The 27,775-nt window shown below is 38.8% G+C and overlaps 2 protein-coding genes and 2 pseudogenes across 2 annotated transcripts; all 4 read right to left on the bottom strand.

The window, feature by feature from the left end:
- Positions 1–9,404: 9,404 nt before the first annotated feature.
- LOC149214523 (cytochrome P450 71AU50 pseudogene) lies at positions 9,405–10,536 on the bottom strand (annotated as a pseudogene).
- Positions 10,537–10,583: 47 nt separating this feature from the next.
- On the bottom strand, positions 10,584–11,099 carry LOC149214524 (desmethyl-deoxy-podophyllotoxin synthase pseudogene; annotated as a pseudogene).
- An 11,435-nt stretch (positions 11,100–22,534) lies between these two features.
- LOC149214525 (uncharacterized) lies at positions 22,535–24,847 on the bottom strand. Its single transcript, XM_089389417.1, has one exon. It carries the CDS (start codon positions 24,845–24,847, stop codon positions 22,535–22,537), a length of 2,313 nt encoding a protein of 770 aa, XP_089245543.1.
- A 279-nt stretch (positions 24,848–25,126) lies between these two features.
- On the bottom strand, positions 25,127–26,647 carry LOC149214526 (uncharacterized). Its single transcript, XM_089389418.1, has 2 exons — positions 25,352–26,647; positions 25,127–25,261 (listed from the first exon to the last, which is right to left on the bottom strand). Exons 1-2 carry the CDS (start codon positions 26,645–26,647, stop codon positions 25,127–25,129), a joined length of 1,431 nt encoding a protein of 476 aa, XP_089245544.1.
- Between the last annotated feature and the right edge of the window lie 1,128 nt (positions 26,648–27,775).

The following is a 27,775-nucleotide window of genomic DNA, read 5'->3' on the forward strand; positions in this document are numbered from 1 at the left end:
GTGTGGATGACCGTTTCCTTCCCCAAAATGTAATGCTTCCATTGCCGGCAGGCCTGCACAATGGAATACATCTCTTTATCATAAGTGGGATACTTCCGGACTGTGTCTGAAAGTGTTTCACTGTGATATGCCACTGGATGCCCGTGTTGAGTAAGGACTGCCCCAATAGCATAGTCAGAGGCATCTGTCTCGACCTCAAATGGTTGTCGTAAATCTGGTAACGCGAGCACTGGTGCCGTGCAGAGGTGATCTTTCAACTCTATGAATGCCTTCTGTTGAGATTCATACCAAAATAATTTCGCTTTCGCTCCTCCCTTGGTGACTTGACTCAAGGGCCAAGTGATATGAGAAAACCCCAACATGAACCTGCGGTAGAAGTTGGCAAGACCTAGAAAGCTGCGGAGCTTTGTCAGAGTGGTCGGAGATGGCCAATCCCGAATGACTTGGACCTTGGCCAGATCCACATGCACCCCCTGTTCATCAATAATGTATCCTAGATACTGAACCTGGGTCATGCCAAAAGTGCATTTCTCCAAATTGGCACATAGCTTGTGTTGCCGCATTGTTTGAAGAACCTGTCGGATGTGGTGGAGGTGCTCTTCCCAACTCTGGCTGAAGATCAGAATGTCATCCAAGTATACCACTACAAATGAGTTGGTGAATGGTCGCAATATGTCATCCATTAGCCTCATGAAGGTTGTAGGAGCATTCATCAATCTGAAAGGCATAACCAACCATTCGAAGAGGCCCTCCTTGGCTTTCAAGGCAGTCTTCCACACATTAGAGGGTTCGATTGGTACCTGGTGATATCCTGACTTTAGATCAATCTTGCTGAAATATTTTTCCCCCTTTAGTTGGTCCAAAAGGTCATCAATCCGTGGGATTGGGTACCTATTATGGACAGTGATCTTGTTCAGCGCCCAATAGTCAATACAGAGTCTCCAAGTCCCATCCTTCTTCTGTACCAACACAATTGGGCTCCCACAAGGCGATGAACTCAGACGGATGTGACCTTTCTACAGCAGCTCCTGAATCTGCCTCTTGATTTCATTGTTCTCTAGAACAGAGCGCCGATAAATTGGTCCATTGGGTAGCGGCGCACTTGGGGTCAGACCGATGGAGTGTTTGACCTGACAATGTAGAGGAACCCCTGCGGGGGAGGTGAAGATGTCCTCGTAATCCTTCACAACCTTATCCATCTGTAGTTTTCGTGTGGAGGTGTTCTGTTTGGAGGCCATGACCACCATCTTCTTCTTTCCTTGAGGTTGTATCATCAAGAAAACAAATTTCTCGGTCTTGGAAATGGGCTTACTGCATTGCTTTGCAGTAATTAAAGAGATGGCGGTAGGTGGTGCTACCTCTGGTATCCTGTACAACCTATTCCCCAATGTAAAAATAACAGCCCAGGGCCTTGATTCATACACAACATGTCGCTTCCACAAGTATGGTTGTCCTAATAATACATCACAAACTTCAAGGGGAGCAATGTCACACAATACCTCATCCATGAAGGGCTTGATGTTGTACGGAAGGCGACACTGCTGGCTCACGCGAAGATCTCATCCTTTATGAAGCCACCGATGGTGTATGGTTGTGGATGTGTTATGGTCGGTAAGCCCAAATGCTTCACGACCTCTACTAAAATGAGGTTCTTTTGGATCCCGCTATCGAAAATGAACTGTAGCGGGGAGCCCTTTACCCACATTTGGGTGTGGAAGAGACGCTCCTCCTCCTCTGGATCTTTGAGTTCATTTTTCTGGATCTTGGCGGTAGCAACAGTGGCATTGGGATCCGCGTCAATGATCTGCTTCCCTTTTTCATTCCTCTTGTCAGGTTCTGACTCAGAGTCGGAACATGCATCTGATTCTGGAACCTTTAGCTCAGCCACCAGTGACTGCTTGGCCCGACACTCACTGGTGTTGTAAGTGGAGCTCTTATGGAACTCACACCATTTTCTCGTGTCCTTTTTCGTCTTCGCAGAACTGTTCTTTGCCTATAGCTTTGGCAGGTTGTCTTGGGCTGCCCCGCCTTGGCTTTGTCCATTGTTCTGTGTTTTAGGGGCACCCTTCCCTTGCTTCAGATTCGCAGATCCAAAGTCTCGCTTCTTTTGTTTAAACGTCTGCTCGACCTTGACGGCATATCGGTACGTTGTGCCGAGCGAGGAGATGTTCAGGAATTATATTTCCTCCTGGATGTACTTATGCAAGCAGCCGCAGTATTTGAGTATCAAATACTACTCTGTATCCTTGATACCAAGCTTTGTGCGAAGGGTATGGAAAAGATTGGTGAACTCTGGCACGTCTTGGTCCCTTCCCTGCCGCAGCGTGGTCCATTTTATGTATTCATCCTCATAGCTTCCGAGAGGGTAGTACTGCTCCTTGATGGCATCCCGGAATGAATTCCAGGTGGGTGCAGCTGAAAATAGTGAGCCAGTATTTTCATCCTTCTGCTCGCAGTAGGTTTCCCACTAGTCCTTGACATGGGGGGCTGCTTGGAGAAGAGCGAAAAAAATATTTTCCCAACTTGAAAATTCATGAACAGAAAAATAACCCTCCAGTAGATTTAACCATTTAACTGCAACATCTGCATCTATCTGACCCTCAAATATGGGGATTTCAAAAATAACTTGTACCTTAAAGGGCATGGCATTTCCAGAGTAGCTGCTGGAAGCCGATGCGTCGCTTCTGGGTAGCCACTAAAGGATCTGGGCAAAGCTGTCCATCATCGCATTCCGTTATCGCTCGAGGGCTTCTTCAAGCAAGATTTTGATAGGATCTCCTGCTCCCTCATCTTTCTTCTCATCCGCCATGGGAGGCCATCGAGATTTGCGAGGATGTTACGCAATAAAATACAGAGATAACCATAAAGACAGATCTGCAGCGGAAATAATACTTCATTTCATTACTGTAAAATACTGAAATATGCTTACAAACAGAAATGGAAATAAACCAGCTAGGGCAATGGTAGCTTATCTCTGAGAAGAGATGTGGCGGCTACATGCCTCTGAACTGTTCTAAACTATGTTACAATGAGGCTCGAAGGCCTATTTATTGTTGAGAAACAATGGAAAATCCTTAACATTCCGAAATCTAACCCTAGAAGATGAAACGGCAAATTGTGGGCCCCGTTTGGGTAAATTGGTACATCAATTTCCCAGGGTCGTAACTTTGGCGAGATTGATCCGGATTTAAACAAGAACACAATAAAATACAGAGATAACCATAAAGACAGATGTGCAGTGGAAATAATACTTCATTTCATTATTGTAAAATACTGAAATATGCTTACAAACAGAAATGGAAATAAACCAACTAGCGCGATGGTAGCTTATCACTGAGAAGAGATGTGGCGGCTACATGCCTATGAACTGTTCTAAACTGTGTTACAATGAGGCTCAAAGGCCTATTTATTGTTGAAAAATAATGGAAAATCCTTAACATTCTGAAATATAACCCTAGAAGATGAAACGCCAAATTGTGGGCCCCATTTGGGTAAATTGGTACATCAATTTCCCAGGGTCGTAACTTTGGCATACTATCTCCGTTTGATGTGTACAATAGCTCGTTAGAAAGATCTATCCGAGCACTACCACTTTCGAATGACAACATCCATCCATGGACCCATGTTGCCTCCAATTTCCCAAAAAACGTCGTATAGGGCCTCAAAACGGCTCCGGAAGTTCAGGACCTGAAAAATTGCTAAAAATAGTAAATTGTGCTATAATTTAGGAAACTCAAAAGACTGAAAGAGACAGTTGTGGGGGTCCAAATGGGATAGGTGGGTGGCCACCAACATCCACCTAGATCATTCCTCGCCCCTTAGGAACCAATGGTCCCCATTGCGTGGAGTTCTTATCTGAGATGAGGAAGCTTCTGCTAAGCTAGGTCTCTGGTGAGTTTTTCTGCAATCTCTAATGTGTCCAGAAATGGTGGGAAGCATGGTCGACGATGGTCCACATTGAAAACTCGATGCAAGCAAAGGAATGGAGGAATGTTGTGCTTCAAAGCATTGTTGCCCAGAGCCCTGGTATTCGTGTAAGTACCATGTCGAAGTGGTCTGAGTTTCTAATGGGTTCTGGTAAGGCATTCTCTTTGTAGATGTAACCAAACTTTGTCGCCCACCTGAAACTTGTGTGGTACCCCTGTGAGTGAGGAGAAGTTGTTCCTGTGTTCTGTCTTGACCGTATACCTTTGCTGCTGTTGTTGCTTGGAGGAACCCTTTGCAGGGGTCATGGATGTAGCAGCGATCTTCCCCTTACTTTGGGAGCGAACCAGACAGATGAAGTTCCTGGTCTGTGATATGAGCTTGTTGCCTTTCTTAGCAGTGATCAAAGATGTGGCGGTATGTGGGGCTACCTCCGGTATCCTGTATAATGAATTATTCAAAGAAATAATGACAGCACGAGGCCTTGACTCATACACAGCTTGTCGCCTCCATAAGTATGGCTGGCCTAATAATACATCACAAACATCCAGAGGTGTAACATCACACAATACCTCGTCTATGAAGGGCTTGATGCTATAGGGAAGGCGACATTGATGGCGAACTTTGAGATCTCGTCCTTTGTGAAGCCACCTGATACTGTACGGCTGTGGGTGTCTTGTAGTCGGGAGGCCCAACCGCTTCATGACCTCTGCTGAAATGAGGTTCTTTTGGCTGCCACTGTCGACAATGAATTATAGCGGCGAACCCTTCACCCACATCTGTGAGTGGAAAAGACGCTCCCCTTCCTCTGGATTTTCGGGCTCATCTTTCTGGATCTTGGCAGTGGCAATAGTGGCACTGGGATCTGCATCAATGATCTGCTTCCCTTTGCCATTCCCCTTGTCGGGTTCTGGCTCAGGGTCAGAACATGCTTCGAATTTGCAGATCCAAAGTCTCGCTTCTTTTGTCTGAACTTTTGCTCGATTTTGACAACGTACAATAGCTCATTAGAAATATCTATCCGAGCGCTACCACTTTCGAATGACAACATCGGTCCATGGACCCATGTTACCTCCGATTTCCTAAAAAACATCGTTTAGGGCCTCAAAACGGCTCTGGAAGTTTAGGACCCGAAAAACTACTAAAAATGGTAAATTGTGCTATAATTTAGGAAACTGAAAAGACTGAAAGAGACAGTTGTGGGGGTCCAAATGGGATAGGTGGGTGGCCACCAACATCCACTTGGATCAAATACACACCAAAGATAGATAGTTCCTGGATGCTTTAGCATCTAGGATTCCAAATTTCTATGGATCCCACATCGTTAGAATCCCCCCTACTAAGTTATTTTCCTTAAATTCTATGTACTCATACTTGATTAACCATTTATTATGAATTTCCCTTACTTTATCCATTGAACATTTAGTCTCTTGAATAGAGACCATATCTAGTTTTTCTTCTTTTATTTTGTTACTCAGATTCCTTTGTTTCCTTCTACTACCTAAAGCTCTAATGTTCCATGTTGTAAGCTTCATTAAGAAAGTTTAGTAAAGGAATAGCTAGTAAGATCTTTCATCTTACATGACTTAATCAGTATTTTTCCACATTAGTTTAGCAGTTCATTCTGTCTTTTCCTTCCTCTTTTCCTTCTTGAGTTCTCTGGAGATTGTGCCTATGAGTTCTCCATCATTTTGACCCCACTTTGCTCCTGGATTTCATGGTTTCTCTTGGCACCAGTTCCTTTCGATTGTGCCCTCCATAGAAAGAGCTATTGAACTCAATCATAGTCTTCTTTTGGCAAGGAGTCCACTCCTTTGTTCCTGCCTTGTTCCAGAAGTAGTTCTAGATCCAGATTTTCCCTGTCTAGAATCTCCTGTAGTTCGCGGTCCTCTGTTCCTGCCTCACTTGGAGTCATCTCATGGTCTTTACTGATCTCCATGCAGTTTGGTAGATACTCCTTCTGCTGGTTGTTTACTGTGTTATCCTCCATTTCAGCTTCTGTTTCTTGCTCCTTAGATATGTTCTCCCTGTCCTGGACTATCTCCATGTTCTCCTCTACTTCCTCTAGGATTTGGAAACTATTGTGTCTTGTATTTCTATCTTCTCTGCTTTTCGTGTGTGGCCATTTACCCCCTTTCCCTTTGGCCCCAACCTTGGTAAAACCCTCGTGATCTCTATCCAAAGAGGTTTTCCCATTGCTTTCCATATTGTTTGTTGGGCAGTCTCTAAATAGATGGCCATGTTCATGACATTTGTGACACCTGAAAGGTATGTGATCACAGTCCACCGTTTGCACCCAATCTTCATCATATACCTCTAAAATTATTGCTTTCAGAAGGGCTCCAGATAGATCCATTTCCACACATATTTAGGTAAAGGAGGTATATTTACCTTTGAGAGTTGCCTCTGATATCTTCAGAAAATGCCCCAGCTTGTTGCCTATGGTTTTCAAAGATTCTGGTAGCCAGTAATCCAGAGGTAGTGAGTATAGTTTGATCCAAACCGGTACATATGTAAATGTTTCACATTCCGGGACAAAGTTCATCATCCATGGCCGCATGTAGAGTCCTGTTGTAGCATAGAATTAAGGCCCACCTTCAAACACTCTGTCTTTGTCCTCTAAGTTCACGAACACCACTGTGAAGAAGCCCTTAGAACCCAAATGTAAATGTATTTCTCCCTTTGGCTTCCAATGGCTCCTAATCCAGATGTGTAATGCCCTCTTCGATGGCCATAATCCCATGAACTTGCAGATGATCGCATGTTCTTTCATATGGTCCTTGTGCACTTGAATCGCTGGATCACTCAATATGACCCAAGGAATGATGCTCGATTCGGGTTTGCAAACTCCCGTAGTTCTTATAGAAGTCGTTTTTCCGCTGTTGCCTCCCTTCTCCTTTTCTTTACTTGTTTCCTGTTGATTCCCTTCCTGATCCTGGGATTCGTTTCTTCCAACTGTCTCCTTGCCTCTTGCTTTTGAAATCTTTTCTGATGGTTTTCTGAAATGCTTCCCTCCCGCTTCCTTGTCTCCTTTTGTGACTACCTAACTGTAGGAGGGAGCGACGCTCCCCCCTGCGCGTCCCGCCATGGAACCCTAATGCAAAACCCTAGTGTCAACTTCCATCCTCATTCAAGTTGCAGTCTGTGTCCCCAAACATAAGTTACTCCCTTAATGCAATGACCTATTTATATATTCTTAAATACAATTTAAAAATTGAATATATATATATATATATATATATATATATATATATATATATATATATATATATATATATATTATTTTATTTTATTTTTATTGGTAAAAAACTTCTATTAAGTTGTCAAAAAAATACATCTTGCAGTTTAGATTACTGTTGCTCTCTCGGCTTCACTCCAACCAAATTTATTAGCCAAGAGAATAATACAAAAACCGAGAAGATATTGCCATGTTTGATATGAGCTCCACAGGCAGAAGGATCCTTGTATTCCAAAAAGCTAACAACACCAGAAAACAACCAACATTTGGCTTTTGCAAAGGAGGATTTGGTGCATGAGCAACACCTTGGCCCGGAGGGTGGCCATGAGCTTTATGCACATAGAAGTCAATATGGCTAGCCAAGCTTCTATTTTGTCAAACCGCTCATTGGTTCTGTGGTGGTTTCGATGCACTAAGATAAGACTCTTCAATTTTTCCGCTTGTCTAATGTACAAAATGATTTCATTGCAGTCTTCATACCATTGTTCATGCAATACGTCCAACCTAGCCGCCAAGTCCCACAATTGCTCAACAATCGAGGGTGCTACACCCACTGACCCAACGAATGAGCTTGGTTGTGGGCAACTCCACCCTCCTCATCGACTCTTTCCCCATCCAAGCCCGTGCTGCCACCACCTCACTAGGCATGACCCATCTGGCGTTTCATCACTATAAGGTTCACGTTGCACGAGATGTACTATGAATCCAGGATGCTTGAGCCACACCCACTCAGCCAACAGACACAATTCCACCATTTGGGATGGTGCTCAGCCACCCACCTCCCCCAATGGCCGCAACTATATTCACCCACAAATTGAAAACTCGGACAAGAAGGCTTCCCAAGTTGGCTGAAAAAACACCCCCAACAACACTATTTCTCCAAGCAAAGTACTCAGCAAGACCAAAGACACCTACTACGGTCTGTTGTCACCCTCCAAAAGGACAATATTGATAAAGTCGTGAACAAAAGAGGTCTGCACAGAATGACCTCTCCCAATGCCCACAACGAACCAATGACTATGAAAGTACCGACTCATAATGAGAAAATGACGAAACAGAAACAAAACCAGTACCATCGAACACTGGCCATAAGCAAAGAATGAGAAGTAATTGAGGCTTGGGTGGGAACTTTCACTTACCAAAATTATGACCAGAATTTGAGACTTTCGGCTTCGAATGAGCATTGCAATTCAAATTGGACCAAAATGTGTTACATTTGACATCACAGGCCTAGTCTGCAAGCAACCTAGGTTCATTTCTACTGGACCAGACACTATCCTGCATGTCACCCAACCAATGTGCACACTGCACACATACCTTGCTTCACTAGCACTGAGTAAACTCAAACCACTCAAACCAAAAGGCATGCATAGGTAATGGGCATGTGCATACTTAGTCTCATTAAAACCACTAACTCTTTCTCCCATACCAAGACAACAAAAATACCGATAATGCTCGCCTGTTGCCATATATAATAATTGTGCTCCTTCTTGATGGTTCCATCCTTCCCTGCCACATCTTGGTTGCCGCTAGAAATTTGAGCACATGTCTGTTCACCCACCCCCATCAGGTATATATATAGAGAGGGAGTCTTAACCATCACCTATCATATCAAATTCCTAAAAGGATGCAATTTTTTAAAATTTTATAATATAAAAACGATTTGCAGCTTAAGACATTTGATCCCTCTAAGCTTGTTAAGATGGATCTATATTAGCTTACTCTCAATTACTTCATCTCTATATAAATAGATGTTTATCTCTATATAAGTAGATGTAAAATTAAGATATAAAATAGATATAAATTTAAGATGAAAATTGAAATATTTTTTTGTTATTATTATTTTTTTAATTTATTATATATATTTGTTTATTATTTTTAAATATAATATTAAACGACCATAAATGACCCCATATATGTAACACTTTAACTCAATTATGGAAAATACCTTCCAAAAATGTATCTCAAATATCATGAACTTTTTTATGTTTTAATTTTTTTCCCACACCACTAGAGTGGAATTCCATTCAAAGTAATAGATAATTTGCTGAAATGCCCACACCATTAGAGTGGAATTTGTTCGGAAGCCATTCAATCTTTTAAAATTAATGACAATGAGCCAAAAATATCCATAAAACTTGAGCAAAGGAATTGAAGAACAATACCCTAACACTCAAGCTACAGGGCGAAGACTTCTTGCTTTAAAGGGAAAAAAAAAAGGCAGGTAAAGATTTACAGGTTGCTATGTAGAGATTAAAGTAACCAATGGAAGGCGAGAAGTCGGAACGGCCAGGAGTTCATCAGCCCTGGGGACGGTGAGTCCAGTAAACTTTTCAGACATATCCAATTCCTCCCCAATCATCTCATCAGGAAGCCTCCAGTCGAAGCAGTGCACTAGTTGCGCCACTGCAAACTCCACAAGAAGCGTTCCCAGTAGCTCTCCAGGACATCGTCTCCTGCCTGCTCCAAATGGGATCCACTCGAAGTTCTTAATTTTTTCATCCAGGCAGCCATCCTGCATGAACCTCTCCGGCACGAACCGCTCCGGTTCCTCACATGACTTAGGGTTCCTTCCTATAGCCCACAGGTTCACCAAAACGCGAGTGTTTCTGGGGATTTCATAGCCTAACACATTGCAGGCTTCTTCAGAAAAGTGGGGAATGGCAAGCGGCCCTGGTGGATAGAGTCTAAGCGTTTCTCTCACCACAGCTTGTAAATAAGGGAGGCTAGGAAGATCAGAATCACGCACCATGCGCCCCATTCCAATAACACGTTGCAGCTCGTCCTGAAGCTTCTGGAGAACTGGTGGGTTCCTCAACAATTCGGACATTGCCCACTCTATTCCTACAGCCGACGTGTCCGTGCCAGCAGCCAACATATCCTGCCCTTTCATCATAATCAATATTCATATCATTATAATCAGTTTTAGAAATTTGGATTTATTTACCCACAGGCCTAATTTCAAAGGTGTATTATTAAGCAATTTCTACAACAAATAATTCATTTGAAAGTAAAATAAAAATGATACTCCATTTTTTACATACATAGAGGACGGCCTTTATATTGTCTCTTGTATGTTGTAACTCCATGTCTTTATCCGCAGAAGCTGCCAGCAAAACATCTACCAGATCTCGTGTGACTTTGGGGTCATTCTGGGCAACGTGTTCGTCTACTATTTTCTCGAGGAACTCGTCTTGTATGCGATGTATTTCCTTGAGGTCTCGGTTGATACCTTGCAGATCCGTCCAGGCCACGTATGGTATATAATCTCTGATATTAAAATCACCAAGCAGCAGAAAAATTTCCTTGATCATTGCTATGACTCCTTTATTGCCAATGGAGTCGTGGTCAGAATACTTTCTACCGAAAGTCATCCTGCAGATTATATCTTTGGTAAGGGTGGACACAGTTTGGCCAATGTTTACTGAGATCGAATCATAACAGAGACTTCCTCTTCTCTTATAAAGCGGAAGTAATCCAACCGTTTGGGGCTGAGCATTTGTAAAACACAGACCTTACGCATTTGCCTCCAGTAAAGGCCATATGGAGCAGAGCCGACGTCCGAATAATTATACAACAAGTAATTACCTGCAATTGATGGAGATCTGCTGGCAAAAAGCAGATCATGAGTCTTCATAAACTCCCTTGCCATCTCAGGAGAAGAGATGACCAAGACGAGCTTGGAGCCGAAGTAGAGAGACATGAGAGGCCCGAATTTCAGAGACAGTGCTGCCAGTGCTTGGTGCGGAAGCCCTCCCAGTATGTAAAGCATATTTCCGAGGATGGGCAACGGAAAAGGCCCAGGGGGCAGCTTCCTGTCTTTTACCCTGACGAAGAAGCTCCATCCCACCACCAAAGCAACCAGCGCCGCAGCGATTTTCAGACAAGACTCAAAGTAGTTAGGAAGTGGGCTCGCATATCCCAACCCATTCCCCATTATATACAATATCGAAGGCTCCACCCTCTCACACAACAGAAATACATATAAGGGGTGTCGTAATTGATGATCAGTTGGTTAACACAATTATTTTTCCGACAAGTGAAAGCCAATGAACGTTCATTCCGTGTCGTATGTAAATGGCTACACGGCAAGTCTACCACCACTTTGTCGAGGATATATATATATATATATATATATATATATAATAATTTACTGAAAATTTGATAGTGTGGATAATTACGATTGAATATCATGAAAATACTATTTTTGTTATTTAAAAAAAAATTCATTAAAATACTATTTTTGTTATTTAAAAAAAAATCATGTTATTTTGGAATGACTTGTTGGTGGTTTGTAAAGAATAGACTTTCATTCCTATTAAATATCTAAAAACATTAAATCATAAATATTAATTCTTAAGTAAACATATACAATCTTAAATTATATTCCAAAACTTATTTTAAATTAGTAGTGTAGAAAATTATGATTGGCTACTACTAAGAGTCAACACCATTATTTAAGAAATGTTTGGTAAAGGGTAAACTTTTATTTCTATCAAATATCTAATAATGGTTCATTGAACCATTAAAATAAATTCTTAATCAACCATAAACAATTTTAAATTTTACCATGTGATCTTGAAATGATTTGGTGAGGTAGACTTTCACTGCAATCAAATGCCTATTGAACCATTAAGATTAATTCTTAATCAAACATCGAAAATTTTAAAGTATACTCCAAAACTTAATTTAGTAGTGTGGATAGTTATGATTGACCACTATTAAGAGTCAACACTATTATTTAAGAAAAGCCATTTTATCTTGGAATGACTTGGTGGTTTGTAAGGGGTAGAATTTCACTCATATCAAATACCTAAGAATATTGAACCATTAAGATAAATTCTTAATCAAGCATAAACAATTTTAAATTATACTCCAAAACATAAATTAGTAGTGTGGACAATTATGATTGACCACTACTAAAAGTCAATACTATTATTTAAGAAAAACCATGTGATCTTGGAATGACTTGTTGGTGGTTTGTAAGGGGTAGACTTTCATTCCGTTGTATGTAGATGGCTTACATGGCAAGTTTACCACCACTTTGTCGAGGAGTGTCTATATATATATATATATATATATATATATATATATATATGAAAATTTATTATAATTTACTGAAAATTTTGATAGTGTGGATAATTATGATCGAATATCATTAAAATAATATTTTTGTTATTTAAGATTAATCCTTAATCAAACGTTTTGACAAGTTTAAATTATACTCCAAAACTTAATTTAGTATCGTGGATAGTTATAATTGACCATTATTAAGAGTCAACACTCTTATTTAAGAAAATCCATCTTATCTTGGAATAACTTGTAGGGGTAGAATTTCACTCATACCAAAATACTTAAGAATGTTGAACCATTAAGATAAATTCTTAATCAAGCATAAACAATTTTAAATTATAGTCCAAAACGTAAATGAGTGGTATGGACAATTATGATTGACTACTAGTAAGAGTCAATACTATTATTTAAGAAAAACCAGGTTATCTTGGAATATGGTGACAATTGTAATTATTTTATTTATTTAAGAACAAAGAGAAATTATTTCCACATTGTTTGAGAAAAGTAAATAGTAAATAGAGAAGTTATATATATATATATAAAGATTTAATATTATGGTTTAACATTACCTATAAAATATTAGATTTTATAATATTAGGTTTAAAATATCATGTTATATAATATTAGGATTTATAATATTAGGTTTATTAATATTGATATCCCCATATAAGCTTATATTAATCACATTTACATATTTACACTAATGTGATAGTCATGTGCTTGATATACTTCTATCAACATATTAACTGTGTTTAATAATGTGGTTGTGCTAATTTGATACTTCTCAACTATGGCGATGTGTAAGATTAGAATCAACTTCTCTTTTAAGTGTAAAAATACATCACTATATTGTAAAAAATGCAAATAAAGTTGAATTTATTATTATATTTGTAATCCAATAAGTTTAGAGACTTTTTCATACGCAATGTGAATAAGCTGAATTTATTATTTTGTTTGTAATTGAATAAGTTTCCAGAATTTTTTATCATTATTTTGTACAAATAAAAACTATTTTATACAAACAAGAAGTGCTAATATCTGGCAAAATTTATGAGGTTTTAATTAACATAAATTCTCATGAGGTGTAGACCAATTGGCTTGCCTATGGTTTAGTTCCACCTGAGTAACAAGGTAAGTTAAGATGAAAGTAGAATAGAAGAAAGGAGGAACAACTTGTTAAATAAGTTGTATTTCAACTTGAAAATGATAATGAAGTAAGAGAGTACGAAGAAAATTAGGAATACCTTGTTAGATAAGTTGTAGTTCAACTTGAAAATGATAATGAAGTAAGAAAGTAGGAAGTAGTTTGGATAAACAAGGTTAAGAATTTATACAAATGATTTTCTTCCTACATTTTAATTTTTCTTTTTTTTTGTTTGTTAATAAAATATTATTCCTTAGAGATGAGAGGAGTGTGTGGGTTCATCTTAGACCTTAAAGGAAAAAATTAAAATTACTTTGCATGGGGATTCAAATTGTCATAAAATCACCATCATTAGGGACTCAAAAAGTACAATAAGAGTGCATTTAAAAACCAAAGTCATGCCAATAAGGCAAAGAATCAAAATTCCATCAAAATTCTATAAGAACTTGCCAAATTTAACTAAATTCAAATGGAAAGGAAAAGTGTACACCAATGTGTGTTTGAAGATAAACATAAACAATCCTTAATTTAGGTCTCATAGCCTTCATTGTAATTGACCAATACGACAAGAAACACATACAGTTAAGTGTTGTGGAGGACAATATATCCACCCTCCTCCATGATTACAATTAAGATGGGTGGGAGAATGTAGGGCTCAAGTGATGTAACAAAATGAATTAGAGAGGACAAAGGATTTATGGTTTGAGTTTTAGTTTGAGCTACATAAATTAGAAGGGCCAACACATTAAGCTTAAAATTTGTAATGGAATTGGGAAGGAGGATTAGTTTAGAAGATTAATTGATTCCATCACTCAATTAGATATAAGTTCAATGAGAATGGAATAGGAAAAAATAACAAAAAGGTAGTGACAAAGAGATTAGATAAATTTCATTGATGATGCATATGTAGTCATGGTGCATAAGTATTCACGATAATGTGTTTTTTTGTAAGCTCATAAAAATGAAGAGAAACTATAGCTAGGCTTACTGGAAAAAAATTATACTCAAAAAACCTTGAGAAGGCTACTAATGCGTATAAGTAATGCAAATAAGAAATACATTATGGATTAAAAAAATAAATGTGCTTCTGACTTATAACCATGTTTTTCTCTCTATTTGGCCTCTAAAATTTAGACTATGCTAACTAGTTGAGCAAAAGCTGCTTGCTCTTCCAAGTTCAGGATATGGGACAAATCAAGAAGTCAACATTGATTTGACGATCTCGGATTTCGTGGAAAACATGTTTTCTTACCTAGTTCAAAATTAAAGTTTTAGTAGGTTTATACGTTCACATTTACTCTTTTAGAGGAAGAAGAGTTGAAGTGAATAGAAAATAAGAAAATGGTAATTTTGATATTTATAATCATGGAAAAGGAAAGAATTAGAAAACTACTCTTTTGTTAGAAAAATTGATGGTGGCATTTTGATAACATAAATTAAAAAAAATAGAAATATTTTTACATATTTTTTAAATTATTAAGAAAATAAATAAATCAACTAAATAGAATGTTAGAGAAGATTAAGGTAAAATTGAAAAGCTTCAAAGAAGAGAGTGTTTTGAAAATCAATTATGGGAAAGTGTGTTATTGGGAAATAGAGACTCTAATATCTTAGTAAGACTAGGTTAAGAGGTGTAAGGAGTTACAACATAAAGAATATTAAAATAATTAATGTTTTAGGGATTTACATTTATTGTCTAGAATAATTTAGATAGTTTACTTCATGGTAATTTTATTTTATAAAAATTCATTCAAGGAAAATTTTAAGGATTTTTTTTTTTTAATCTAAAAATATTAGAGAATATTTCTAATTTGTAATATGCAAACTATAAAAAGTGTGGAGATATTTTTGTAAAAATATTCAGATTTATATTAATTTTATATAGTATATATAAAACTTTTACTTAAGCTAATCATATTTAGAAAAAAAAATTAATTCTTTTTAGAAAAAACATAAAAAATCAACTCAACACTACTTACTCACCCCTTATAATATTGTGAGTTGTGGAAGGCATTATTATCATCTTGAATTCTATTTTTTATTTTTGGCATGAAAAATGAATCACGGAGAATTGTGAAAATACTAATATGGACATTGTATCCAGATCAATACTAGTTTTTTGCCGATGTAATTACTCCTATAATCGGAGGCCTAGGTTAAGGTTAGGTTAATAAAAAAGGTTATCTCATTAATATTGGCCATGTTGACCCCCGACATGGCAAGTGCCAGTGGAACTTGAGGTTTTGCAGTTATTCCATATGGCGAAACCACTAGTGATTAGCGATACACAGGTACATCCATGTATATAAATATATATACACGTTCAAAGGACAAAACTGGTTAGAAGAAAAGTTTTTCTATTATATTTATCATTGGTGTATAATTGGTTAGAAATTAGAATATTTAACCTTAGTCGAGATTCTTAATACTATATTTTTGTGTTTGTGTATATATTTAAACTAAGATGAAATTCAACGAAAATGCATAATATGAAATAGCATTTTAGTGATGAGAAAAGACAAATTCCAAAGATGGTTGAGATCATTTATGTTTGAGATATTATTTTTGGGATTATCTGGGTATAGTAAGTTAGTGATCTATGATTCATATCCATGAGCATTATTTTCTATTGACTATTTTTCTCATGATTTTGAATAGTTCACTTAGCACGTAGCACTCAGTGCATCAGGTGATGCTCATACGTGTGAATAAGTTGGTCAGATTGAAATTAGTAGAAAGAAGCACATAGCCTTAATCATCACCTCCAAAATTTCTCCTGATATCTAAGACTTAGAGAAAATCACCCATATTAAGATTCCTCTAACTCAAATATACTTAACCATAATTTTTTCCACAATCAAGCCCATTTAACTTGCAGACTCCATTTGTGAAACCATTCTCTTGATAAGTTTAATGTATATTTAATAAAAACATTTTCGTTGATATGAAAAATCTATATAACTACTCTTTTTAAATGTTATGGTGAACGTAAGACTAAGGAAACTGCGACCTGCTTTCCATACATCGATGGAGATTATTGGTCAGGTGCTGTTGAGGATATTTTAATGCAATTTAAATAAGAGGAAGAAGATGAAAGAAAAAACCACAAAAACAAAAAGGATAGTACAAAGAGGTCCTCAAAAGCTACTACACACAGAGCTTGCTAGCAACGGCTCGAAGAATGCTATGCTAATGCAGAAAGTAAAATTTTTGTGATTGGCTTTCTCTTTTAATATTTAATTAATGGCTTGGTTAATAGGAATATATTATTCCATTTTCATGTCCTTGTAAGTCGAATCGTGATGTCTTTTTTGTTGCTTAATATTTGTTTGATGTACATTTTCAGCTTGGGTATATAACTATGGAATGAAAAAAGAATTTTTCATGGTTCATTTGCAACTTTGCATGCACACATTGTTGTTTATTTGAGTATTTTTGTTTCGGTTGATGTTTCATTGAATATTTCACAATCAGATTAGTATGTTTAATTATCAAATATTTAACGAATCATCAATCGAGATAAGCTCAAAGTGGCTGTCGCTAAGTTTCCAGCCAATGCAAGAATTTCCAGTTTTTGATATTAGTTTGACCATTATCACAATGTAAAAGTGGTAATTAGGAGGAAGCTATATGTGTTTTCAATCTCGTCGATAAGAAATATTTGTTTTGAAGTCCAACCTTCGTGATATGGGTTGAATTTAAGTAAAGTAAGCTGAAGATGGATTTTATTGATTTATTTTAAATGTTGATTATAAAATTATTTTGATATCATTAATTGGAAAGAGAATCTCATATATAAGTAACAATTTCATCCTACAATATTTTTATTTATTTGTCTATGTCCGCTTAATTCATGCAAATTATTTTTGCAATCTAATTTTCTCTATGAAATTGTGTTATGTCTCCCCCGGTGCTGCTCCTTGCACTCTACAATTACACTCGATGATTGTTTGCAGACCATGGACTTTGATCCCTGCCTATGGCCACCATTCAATGAATGAAACTCACGCTTATAGAATTGGTCTTTGATCCCTGCCTATGGCCACCATTCAATGAATGAAACTCACGCTTATAGAATTGGTTTTAAGTTTTTCACTGTTATCTGATCAATATGACTACTAAAACAAAATCATTAAAGCTCCTAAATGGACTCATCGGTTTGTTGTGTTTATTTGACCCCCCGCGATGACAGGGTATAAATTATTCTCTGGGATCTCGACCTTGATATATATATTGGGGAACCTTTTCATGCTTTAAAAGCATTTATATAGACACTTTTTTTGTATCAAAATAGTTTTTATTTAATTAAATTATATTAAAATAATGTTAGATTATAGATTTCATGGTGTGTTATGATATAAAATGTATTACAATTTTTTTTAATTAAAAATTAAATTTTAAACTTATATATAGTAGTGGATAAAGGCCAAAAGCTATGGAGTTTTGGTGTTTGGAATCGATTTACAAGTAATCGCACAAGTGTTCTCTAATAGATTTTTTTCTTTTTCTTTTTATATATAATGATAATTATAATTGGTCAAATACCCACTTTTCATTCTTTAAAAGCCCAAGCAAAGATTTCTCAATAAAAATTAAGAAAGAACCGACCAATACCATTTGACTACGAGAAAGCAGAAAGAACAAACCAACTGAAAATTTAACAGAAAGAGTTGGCGTTGTAGGCTGACGTCAAATTTGTCTTGATAGTTGGAATTTGGATTTTTTTCAAAAAATATAAAAGTAAGAGTGTTTTATAGTGGAAATGTATTAATACCATTTAAAATTTTGAAGCTTGACCATTGCAATTTAGAATTCCAAAATATTGATAGCTATAATTTAGATTTTCAAAAATTTCCAATTTTCATTATTTTCTAGACAAATCTAAAGCCCCGATAAAGGAAAAAGATTTTAGAAAAAATATTTTAGTTCAACAACTCTATGCGCTATGTTTAGATTAAAATACCAATGGAATGTGAAAAATTGGAAAAACCACGAGTTCTTCTGCCCTGGGGATGGTGAGTCTAGTAAACTTTTTAGACATATCCATTTCCTCCCCAACCATCAAGCGTTACGAGCAACTCTCTATTTTTACAGACTACGTGTGTATGTTTATCGACCACCTACGTGTGTATGTTTATCGACCACCAATTTATCATGTCATCTCATCATAATTAATGTACATTAGCAGTTGTCCCAAAAGGTGCAAAGAGAGGTAGATAAGATTGTTAAATTGAAAATATTGTATTTTGGTTTCTATAATGAAGCAAATAATAAGTGAACTTCGGTTTGGAAGATTGAATTTTGGATGATGCAATTGTCCTTGAGCTTCACATTGGCGGTTGTGTATCACAATTTTTTTATAAAATGGTAACTATAAATCCGTTGGGACTACACTTAATGAAAATGGTGAAGACAACAAAGCATATTTGCAAGTTTTCATAGAACATCATAGATCACTTTACTCAAAATGATAATGCAAAATAACACATAAAACATTCTATCTATGAGTTTGACAATCTTCTGTATATCTAAACAAGTTTTGCCAACCTAAATTTACTTCTCTTATTTTTCTCTTTTGGCTGTGTCACACACCCATGTGTCAATGATATTCATAATAAAAAAAAAATTGAAATTAAACAGAGTAATTACATCAGTAAACGTTTACCTTAGTACTGTAAATCTTACCATTCCAACTTTTACATCTCATAATATGTAATATGGAATGGACGTTTATGTACTATCCAATCGAGTCGTATCTATATAATCTTGGCGAATATAATATATACCATGATTGGACATTGGTGTTGCATTTCAACTAAGTCCGCTAGATCATATTTAAAAACATTCAGACCATGAGTAGTTTATATTGATGGATGTCAAACTGTAACTTAAGCTATGGTATTTTAATCCTATCATATCACTGAACCAGGGCATTAATATGCCATCCGTCATTATTTAAAGCTGTATTAACTCTATTGGCTGATGCGTCGGCCCTAGGTTTGGCGGTAATGCACCTCTGGAGTCTTTGACTATTGTACAACTATGCATCGACCTCAGGAGCAACTCCTCATTCCACGGTCTTCAGTTGTCGAGTCAGATCGGATGGTGGTGGAGATTCTCAGGGTTCTATGCCACCAATGTTGTTCCGTTGCCTTCGCATTTCATCCTTTCAGGATTAGGCATTTCGCGTTCTATAGAGTGTTTTCCCTATGCACAGGTAGCTATAGATCTAACCTTCGACATTTAATGGCATTTGCTTCCATCTTGGTTCACCCTTGTCATGCTATATTTTATAGCCGACAATGGTTAATTTTGATAGGCACATTTGGGTTTTGGTTCAACTCCTTGTTGTGAGGAGGGGTTTTACATGTAGCTCCATTCTAGGTAATAATCTTTTTCCAGTCATTTTATAATTTTCGTATGTTTCCCCTATTTTTATTTATATGCATAGTGATTAACCATGCGTTACTCCGCCCAGGCGATATGGAGGGTTTCACAGTTGATCATGTTTTGGGTGAGGTCCTGGAGCTAAAAACCCCTGCTCGGCTAGCTAGGTACGATGACAGTTGTTCAAGCCCATCCAACGGGTATTTGATTTTTGCCGACTAATATTTTTTAAGGGTTTTGAATTTGCGGTTTTGGGTTCTATGGAAAGTGATTCCTGTGTAGCATAACTGTTAACTCTGCTTGCGTACATCTGCCTATATTTATTTTCATTATCTGCAAAACTTCTTTGTTATTAAGAATTTGCTTTTTTTAAGGGTGACTTAAGTTTTGTAATAACTCTTATTGGCGGCCAAAACACTGGCCTAGTTCTATTTTGCTGCCTTTCTGGTTAATGGTTTTGTACTGGTTATCGACTCTGTTAAGAGGGCTCTTTTTCATTTTATGTGGCCAACTTATTGAACATTAACAATTCTTATTTGAAATTTTAATGTAATTGTTCAATTTATATCTTCTGTGTAATGTATTGGTTGGTAGAAATGCAGTTCAACCACTTCTCAGATATTAAAGTCGAATCTACATTTTTAACTTGCATTGCCTACAAAGCTATGCGTTTGGTCATGCATGAAATAATAAAGGAAATATTTACATGTCGCAAGTCTTGATTTCCACTCCATTTCATTCTGCTTGTTGTTTATAGTGTTTCTATTTTAGAATGGTCTGAGTTCCTAAATTTCCCTCTTTTACTCAGTTCGAGTGTCAATATGATGTTTCAACCACATTCTATTTTTCCTGCTCGTATTCTGGGTTTTCCTTTATGTTTATAGAAATTGAGGTGCATACTAATTTCCTTTATATTTTGTGGAAAATCTCGACATATCTAGATTTCCTATTCTGTTATGTTGAAAATTGTTAGCATATCTAGACTTTTGTATGACCTGTGGACTTTAATGGAATATTGACTTTGTTTCTTTCTTGGTCTGAGTAATTTTCATCTTATAAAGTAGTTCTTCTACTCCCTACCCAAATATTGTTTTGTTCTTATTTTTAACTTAGGCACATAAAATTGCATATTGACTATTCTACATAGAACACGTAGAACTACCCATTCTATTTCTAGTACATCTGTTAGCAAACAATCATTCATTTAATCTCTAGTTTCATATAACATACCTTTACTTATATAGTATGAGATTTCACTTCTCTGGGATGTGCTAGATTCCAGTTTTGATCTGTAACCAGACCTTGATCTTCTTGCCTCTTTTCCTCCCAACCTTGAGACTGTTGTACCAGCTAGTCTCCCCCCATGCTGTTCCTAGGTGCAGAAACTATCTTTTATTTTGAGACCACTGCCTCAATTTTTATAACTATCTGGTCGAAACCAAACTTAGCTATAGAAAATTGCCTGACATCTCAGTGCATGATTCCTCCTTTTCTTTTCTCTTGCTTCACTCTTTTTTTTCTTGATCCCAGATATTTCTTGAATAAATCTTCAAGAAATTAGTTAGGGACAGGTAACTGTCAACTTAACTACTTTAACATTTGAAAACAATATTTACATGTAACTGCTATTTCATTTCTGCATAATTTAATTCAATAAAATAGTTTTGTAACTTAAAATAATAATCAGTTTGTTTAATTTGCAATAAATTAAATATTTACATTGGCTGGGGATGTCACATCTTCCCCACCAAGATTAAACATCATCCTGATGTTTTTCCTCTAAAAATAAATTTGGAAAGGTCTCCGTCATAACCTGTTCATCTTCCCAGGTAGCCTCCTCCAACCCATAGTGCTTCCATTGCACTTTAACTTGGGTGATAACTCGTTTCCACAACGTTACTTCTCTCTGATCGAGTATACCCAGGGGTTCAACCAAGAACTTGCCTTCCGGTTCAATCTATACAGAGATAGATAAAATTAATTTAGTCCTTTTCATTATTAATCAACCTGTTATAATATGTCCTAATTATTATGTATTTTTTTCTAATTTACCTGAATGTCTTTCCAATTGATTATATGGTTAGGATCATATATGTATTTCTTAAGTACAAAAATGTGAAAGATGTAGTATACCTAAGAGGGATTGTATGGGTACAGAGGGAGGTACTCAAGAGAATAATGTAATAATGTGATGGGTCAAAGTTAATAAATAATGTGGTTAATCCACGTCATGTAAGAGACCACAAGTAGTTAGGAATAATGTGATAAGCCCATTGTATTAGATATATGGTATTAAGAGAATCATGGTAATGACCCATGGTATTGTATGTATGAATCATATATAGAGGCTAGAGACCCCCCTTAGAGAGATGTCAAGGAATGTTGTATGGACAAGCATATGACTTGTGGAGTGTTCACCTTCCTTAAGGAGTAATTGTATGGTGTTACCCTACCTTATGGGTTTGATCAATAAAGAAGCATTTCTATATTTTGTGTTTGTTACAGTTTTTTTTTCCTCTGGAAAAAACAGTAATTTTCATTAAGATTAGAAAATTACATATAGTAGATGCCGTTGGCATTGCTGTGATGTTCGTACAAAATTCACCTCACAGGGTGATTGTATCAGAGCATATTACAAAATTGAGCTAGGTACATGCATATGTCTGGCTGTTTTAGCCTATTCGAGTTCACATAGGGTCCATTTACATACAAAAAATAACCATAGTTATGTACAGTTCCATCATGACAAAATATACTATCCACTACTGTCAGCTATCGGGACTGTTGTCCCTCTGTTCTCTCTGGTCTATGTATGGCCTGTGGTAGAACCTGCGTTCTTCAGTTCCTTTCTGCTCCACAATTAGCCATTCGCCTCTGGGAAGTATCGAGGCCTCTTTGGATAATTTGTCAGCCTCGCTGTTATGTTCTCTGTAAATGTGTAAACAAGAGAAATGATTAAATGCTGCTTTGAGTGTGAGAGCATCATATAATATATTGCTGAGTGTGTGTGTATGACATGTAGTGACATTATTGATCCAGTTAACGACCATCATTGAATCCCCAAAAATGTTAAGATTTGTATGCTGATGTGTTAAAGCAAAATGCAATAGATTCTGGATGGCAGAAAGCTCAGCAAAATTATTAGATCCTCTGCCGAATCCCATTTTTACAAGGTATCTGTGGTGTTCATTTATGTGCAGTACGAATCCACCTCCACATCCCGTTTGGTTTGCTGCCCCGTCGAAGAAGGCCCACGGGGTCGATTTGTCAATAGTGGGCATGGCCTGTATCGACCTGGTTCGAGGTGGAGGAGGGTCGGGTAATTCTTGGTACGCGGCGATGATGGTAGCTTCTGTCCGGGGCCAAGATACTGTTTGATCCTCGAAAATAACACGGTTCCGCGCAAGCCAAGTATACCATGTTGCCACGAGGGGAAGATTTAAAAGTTTGGAGCTCGGGTGACTGTGAGTCCATGCAGTCCAAGCACCCGATAGTTCATCCCCATTCCAATTCCCTGCTATGCCCAATTGAGAGCATATGTTGTTCCATAGAGTGTGTACAGCCGGACAGTGTAGAAAAATGTGATCCGAGGTCTCAGATGCAGCCTTGCAAAATGTACACCAGGAAGGACCATAGATGGATCTGCGAGTAAGATGTTCGCCCGTGGGGACGATACCTTTGAGGGCACACCAGAAAAATAGTCTGGAGCGAGGTGGAGCCTTTAACTTCCAAATGACATGCCACCACGAAGGTATTGGATCAGGTATTCTGTGAGAGATGAGTGCTCTGTATCCAAACTTTGGAGCGTATATACCATGATCCGCCATACACCAAATGAGTTCATCAGGACCTTGTTTGATGCGAATATGGGATTCAGATAATGCAGTAATATAGTCATTCCATTCCTGATGCCATTGCGGGGGGAGATCGAGTTGCTGGGCTGATTTCCAAGCTTGGGTAAATATATCTGTGCGCAGATGATCGACGATATGAGAAAAATTCCGAATGTCTCGATTATGTAGGTGTGTAATGAGGTCATGGTTGAGTATGTGTCTGCCCCCACTGTTGATCCACGGATCCAGGCCAATCCTGCCCGTCAAGCCATCATTAATTCTCCAAACTAGATTATCTCGAATGAGGGGAAGGGAATGAACCAAGGCCTTCCAGATTGATGAGCATCCCTTCGATGACCAAGTAGGTAATGTAGCCCAATCCATAATATTCTGGGGCCAGATATATTTGTGATAGGATACATGCGCCCATAGGTTTTGACTGGTTAATAAGGTCCATCCCATCTTGGCAGCTAGTGCCATAGCGAAATCAGGAAGGTCTTTGAGGCCCCATCCACCCCATTTTTTGGGCAAAGATATTTTCTTCCAGCTAATCCAAGCAAATATTCTTTTATCCTGACTCCCATTCCAGAGGTATCGGTTGCACAGCTGCTGAAGTCGCCCTAGGATATTCCTCGGTATCCACGCAAGTGCCATCCAGAATACCGGGGTAGCCTCTAATACAGATTTAATGAGCACCAATCTGCCAGCCCTAGAGAGAAATCTGTAGCTCCAGCCTGTGAGTCTTTTTTCCAATTTGGCAACCAACCAGACCCAATCTGCTATCCTTTGGCAAGTAGGCTTCAGATTGAAACCCAGGTATTTGAGACCTCTATCCAGAGGGAGGACATTGTAGGGGAATACTTGAAGGGCTAGTCGAGATTCCTGTACCGAAGTGCGAGTGCAAGTGATCGTTGATTTCAACTGATTTGGTAGCATACCTGTAGCTGCAGAGAATAGTTGGAGGATCTTTGAGAAAGTCCGAGAGTCTCGAACACTGCCATCAAGTAGGATGAGAACATCGTCCACAAAGAGCAGATGAGTGAGAGCGCATAGGTCGGATATGCGGAGGCCCCCTACATCTCCAACCCTTTTTGCAGAGTCCATGAGGTGGCTGAGACCTTCCATGACCAAAAGGAATAGCAGGGGCGATAGGGGGCAGCCCTGTCTCAGTCCTCTTTCGGAGTGAAAAAATGGGGAGGCCGAGCCATTAATGAGGATACTGAAGGTAGGGGAGGATATACAGGCCATGATCCAAGAGATGTAGGCATGAGGAAAACCCAGGTGGATGAGGATCATTTTTATATAGAGCCAGCTGACCCGATCGAAGGCTTTTGAGAGATCAATTTTGAGGAGAATGGCTTTTAGATGCCTGGACCATATGGAGTGAATTGCTTCTTGGGCGAGACCGATGGCCTCCTGAATCTGCCTAGATTCAAGGAAAGCAAATTGTTGCGGGGCAATGGATATGGAGAGGATAGGTCTAAGATGATTTGCAATGGTCTTAGAAATGATTTTATAGAGGCAATTTCACAAGGATATAGGCCTGAAATCATCGAAGGATTCTGGGGAATCAGTTTTAGGGATAAGAGCAATGAAAGTAGAATTGATGGCATGATAGATGGAACCCGATGTTCTGCTCTCCTCGACCACACCCAGCAGATCCTGTCCCAGGACATCATAGAAGGCTAAGTAAAATTCAATGGTCCATCCATCCGAGCCAGGGCTCTTGTCTTTTTTGAACCATTTCAGCACTCCTTCCAGCTCCTCTGCCGAGACCAGGTCATTTAGAGCCTCCATGTCTTCTTCCTCCACAAATCTCGGGAAGTGATTTGCCACATTAATGATATCAGGTAGATTTACTTCCCGAGGACACTTATATAGATCCCTGAAGTGAGTGGTGCCCAGATGAGCGAGCTTGTTAAAAGTATCTGCGATATCACCATCCGGGGTAGGGAGATTCCAGATAGTATTTGCTACTTTCCTGCTCTTGGCAAAACTATGAAAGAACTTCGAGTTTTCGTCCCCTGCTTGAATCCATAATGCCCTACTCCTCAGTCTAATGGATTCCTCTCTCTCTTTGAGGATCTTTACTTTTTGTTTCTCCAATTCAATTAGCCTGCATTTATCTACTACTGTTATGAACCCCAACCCTCTTTCGTCGGTGAGAGAGCTTAATTCAGCTTCAATGTGGGTAAGTTGAGCCGTGTCTCGGTCCTGTTTCTCCTTTGCCCAAGCAATAGATATATGTTTAATTTCAGAGAGATTCCTGCAGAACCCTTTAGCGAGAGATTCTGTGTCATTGATAGGGTGAGAGGACCAGTAATCCGATATCATATTGACATATGATGGATCCTTCAGCCACGTATGATTAAATTTGAAAGGTGCCTTGGGTTTCTTGAAAGGACCCTGAATCTCCAGGTATATTGGAGTGTGATCCGACAATCCCCCCGAGCCAACCCATTGTCTGTAGTGTTGCAAACGCTGTAGGAGTGTCTCCTTCATAAGGAATCTGTCAAGCCTGCGGGCAAGTGCAACATCCCCAACCCTCCGATTCCTCCATGTAGGAAGAAGTCGCTGCATGGGAATATCCATAAAATTTGTTTGCTCAAGCAGATTGGTCATATAGTCGGTAATGGGGTCAAATTGTGCTGCCGAGCCCCATGACTCCCTGAATCCCAGAGAGAAATTAAGGTCTCCTCCAATAACAACCCGGTCTTCATTCATCATAGAGAGATGTAGTAGATGCTGCCAGAACGATTCTCTCTGGGTGCAGGGAGCATAAACATTGACAATTCGTAGATTCATACCAAGTTCAGCAGAGTATATGTCAAGCCCTATAAACCCCGATCCTCCCCAAGTCGAGTCCACCTTAATGGAACGAGGGTTGATACCAATGGCCAGACCTCCAGATCGGCCAACGACATCAATGGCAGAGTAGATCCAGCCAGGGGTCAAGGCTTGCATGGCCTGAGTAATCTGATCTGCAGAACAAAGGGTCTCTTGGAGCAAGATGATATCGATAGGATCAGATTCAATGAGCCGCTTCATGGCTAGTTTCTTGGAGGAACTAGCCAGTCCTCTGCAGTTGAAGGATAGACACTTCATGGGGGAACACCTCTCGGGGTGTGTCCTGCTCTAAGGACCCCGTCAATGGTCGATTGCCGGCCAGAAACAACCTCTGCCCCGGCTTGTTTAATAGCCTTTGAGAGATGGGATTTTCTCCCTCTGGTATTCATGGATCCCCCCTCAGGAATCGTAATGCCTAGACCCGAATGTCTGACAGAAGGCTCTTTGGCAAGAGTCCTTGACCGAAGAAAATATGAATGAGGTGGGGAGGGCTCCGAGGGAGACAGGGAGGGGCTAGCCACGGGGGAGGAGGTGGATATGATGGGATCAGTGGTGCAGATTTGGGGGGAAGATGTTAATGCACAGTGAACCATGGAAGTCTATGAGGAGGATCCATACTCATTCATAACATCAAATGAAGAAAGCAAGGGAGGGTAAGGAGAGCCCGAGACCGTACCCGCTTCTGCTGTCGAGCGTTCCCTGGTCTTTGGCGGTGAGGGTTGCCGAAGTCCCGGATCGACCACAGGAGAGGTTGACGGTGGGGGCGGTCCCGAAGAGGAAGGACGAGAGGTAATGGGAGATGCCGTCCTGGTTGGAGCCGGGGTACCTCTCGGAGTATCTTCTGCTTTCTTGTTGAGTGGGCAGTCCTTCGCAAGGTGTCCCACTTTGTGACATCGTCTGCAATGGAAGGGGACTCCTTCATAGTCCAATAACTGCACTCTGATACACCTTCCCCACTGAAGAGTGATCTGTTCCTCAAGTCCTTCTCGGGTGTCAAGATGGACCAATATCCGCGCTAGGGTTCGGTTCCCAGATTCAACATATGTGTGATCGTAATCCAGATAAGTCCCCAGGGCATTTCCAATCCTAATGAAAACTTCTTCAGTCCAAAACGGCAATGGTAGGCCTGGCAGGCGTACCCAAATTGGTCCGGCTCCGATCTGTTCACGTTCTGGGTCGAAGAGGGGACTCCATCTCTTGAGGAGGACCGGGGCCATTTCAATATGCCAGTATCTGCCCAAAACCAAATTTGTGTGACTTTCCTTGGAGAAATGAAGGGAAAACCATCCTCTGGGGAGGACATGGACTACCGGTAGGTCGAAAAGAACA

The sequence above is a fragment of the Pinus tabuliformis genome, chromosome 1_1 (assembly GCF_031772625.1).
Source record: "Pinus tabuliformis cultivar Carrire ecotype Pingquan chromosome 1_1, CPIR1, whole genome shotgun sequence".
Taxonomy (NCBI): Eukaryota; Viridiplantae; Streptophyta; class Pinopsida; order Pinales; family Pinaceae; genus Pinus; species Pinus tabuliformis.